The sequence below is a fragment of the Etheostoma cragini genome, chromosome 15, assembly GCF_013103735.1.
Source record: "Etheostoma cragini isolate CJK2018 chromosome 15, CSU_Ecrag_1.0, whole genome shotgun sequence".
In the NCBI taxonomy this organism is placed as follows: domain Eukaryota; kingdom Metazoa; phylum Chordata; class Actinopteri; order Perciformes; family Percidae; genus Etheostoma; species Etheostoma cragini.
In genome coordinates this window covers 11,238,061-11,239,617 of record NC_048421.1, presented here as the reverse complement: position 1 = coordinate 11,239,617, position 1,557 = coordinate 11,238,061, and the positions used below count along the sequence as shown (strand labels likewise).

At 43.5% G+C, this 1,557-nt stretch overlaps 1 protein-coding gene across 1 annotated transcript; it reads right to left on the bottom strand.

Annotated features, from left to right (window-relative positions):
- Window positions 1–382: 382 nt before the first annotated feature.
- LOC117958156 (G-protein coupled receptor 183-like) lies at window positions 383–1,336 on the bottom strand. Its single transcript, XM_034894428.1, has one exon. It carries the CDS (start codon window positions 1,334–1,336, stop codon window positions 383–385), a length of 954 nt encoding a protein of 317 aa, XP_034750319.1.
- Between the last annotated feature and the right edge of the window lie 221 nt (window positions 1,337–1,557).

Sequence of the window (1,557 nt, the reverse complement as noted above, 5' to 3'; positions counted from 1 at the left end):
CCCCCCCCCCCCCCTACACACACACACACACACACACACGGGTCAGACTGTACGTTCCGTTTATTACTCTCTTTTGTACACATGATGGCGCCAAAGTCAAACAAATACTTTGGAAAAACTTTGAAACAAAAACCTTGAGAAAGAAAAGAATGAGAAAAGAAATGAATCTTCCTCAACATTATCAGTTAATTAAACATAAAATTAAAATGTTGATTTTTCACTTCATCATTGCTGCATATTCGGGTTTTCCTTCCCTTAAATTCTATTCAGTAAAACACACATTTGGAAGTTTCAAATTAAAGACAAGTTACAAAACCTTCCTCACAGTTGTATTGTGTTCACCTAATTCAGTTCTTTCTCTCACAGCCCTATTTAAACAGTATTAGCCGGTGGGTTTTTTGTTGTTCTCTGCAGAGACACAGGTGCAGCACTTCTTAACGCAGGTGTCTGAGAGGAAAGGCACTTTGTCCAGACGGGATAGATAGACCAGTGGCTGGATGGTGCTGCTGATGTTGAGGAAAGCAAAGCCCACAGGCTGCACGTAGCAGCGAAACACATCATGGGAGTAGTGGTTTTCAAAAGGAAACAGTGCCACAGGTGGCAGGTAGTTAAACACAATGATACAAAGGATAGATAGCACCGTCTTGAAGGCCTTCTTCTTCATGGGATGCATCTCATCTTTCCCTGGACCACGAGACTTCTTCAGGGCCCACAGGATGCACACATTACTCAAGACCATCCATGTAAATGCTGCCAAAATCTCACAAGTGAATACCTTCTCAAAATTGTGGATGCCTCCCACAACCTTGGCTGCAGAGTAGACAAAGGTGAGGCAGAATACCAGCACAGAGAGGCTTAACCTGTACTTAATGTGTTTAAACACCCCAAACATAACTGGAAAGAGCACAGCCACAAAGCGATCTAGGCAGATACAGGAGAGAAACAATGGCCCGCTCGTGTCTTTCACACCGTAGGAAAACTTGAGGGCGGACCACATCTGTTTGCTCTGCCAGTAGTATAAGTTAAGGAAGGATAAAGGGGTCATGGCACTAAAGTAAGCATCCATGAAGGCCAGGGAACCCAAGTATATGTCAGAAGTGGTGGGTTCTTTGCGATTGTGAATGAGGATGGCAATGACAAGTAAGTTGGCCGGGAGTCCCACGACTACATTAATGGATTGCATGGTCAGGTCGAAGAAAATGCCTTCAACCAGATGTTCGCAGTTGTCAAACACACTGAAGGGTTTCGCTGTGGCATTGATGTCAGCGGTGGTGTTGAGAGGTAGTTGGGTTGGGAGAGAGGTCAAGTTCAGTGGTGAAGATACATTTCTCTCCATGATTCTGTAACTGCAAAAGGACTTTGATGGGAGAAAAATAAAGATAGTGGTGAGGTTTTCAACATGATTACCATCTTCTAGACAGCACTCACTTACTCATAGTACACATCAAAGTCAGGATATTATCTAGGGGACTCATACTTCGTCTGGTTTTCTAGCTCAGTAAAAACGATACAGCCAGCGTAGTGTCAAACATACTGTTGTTCATTAGAATCCTTGTT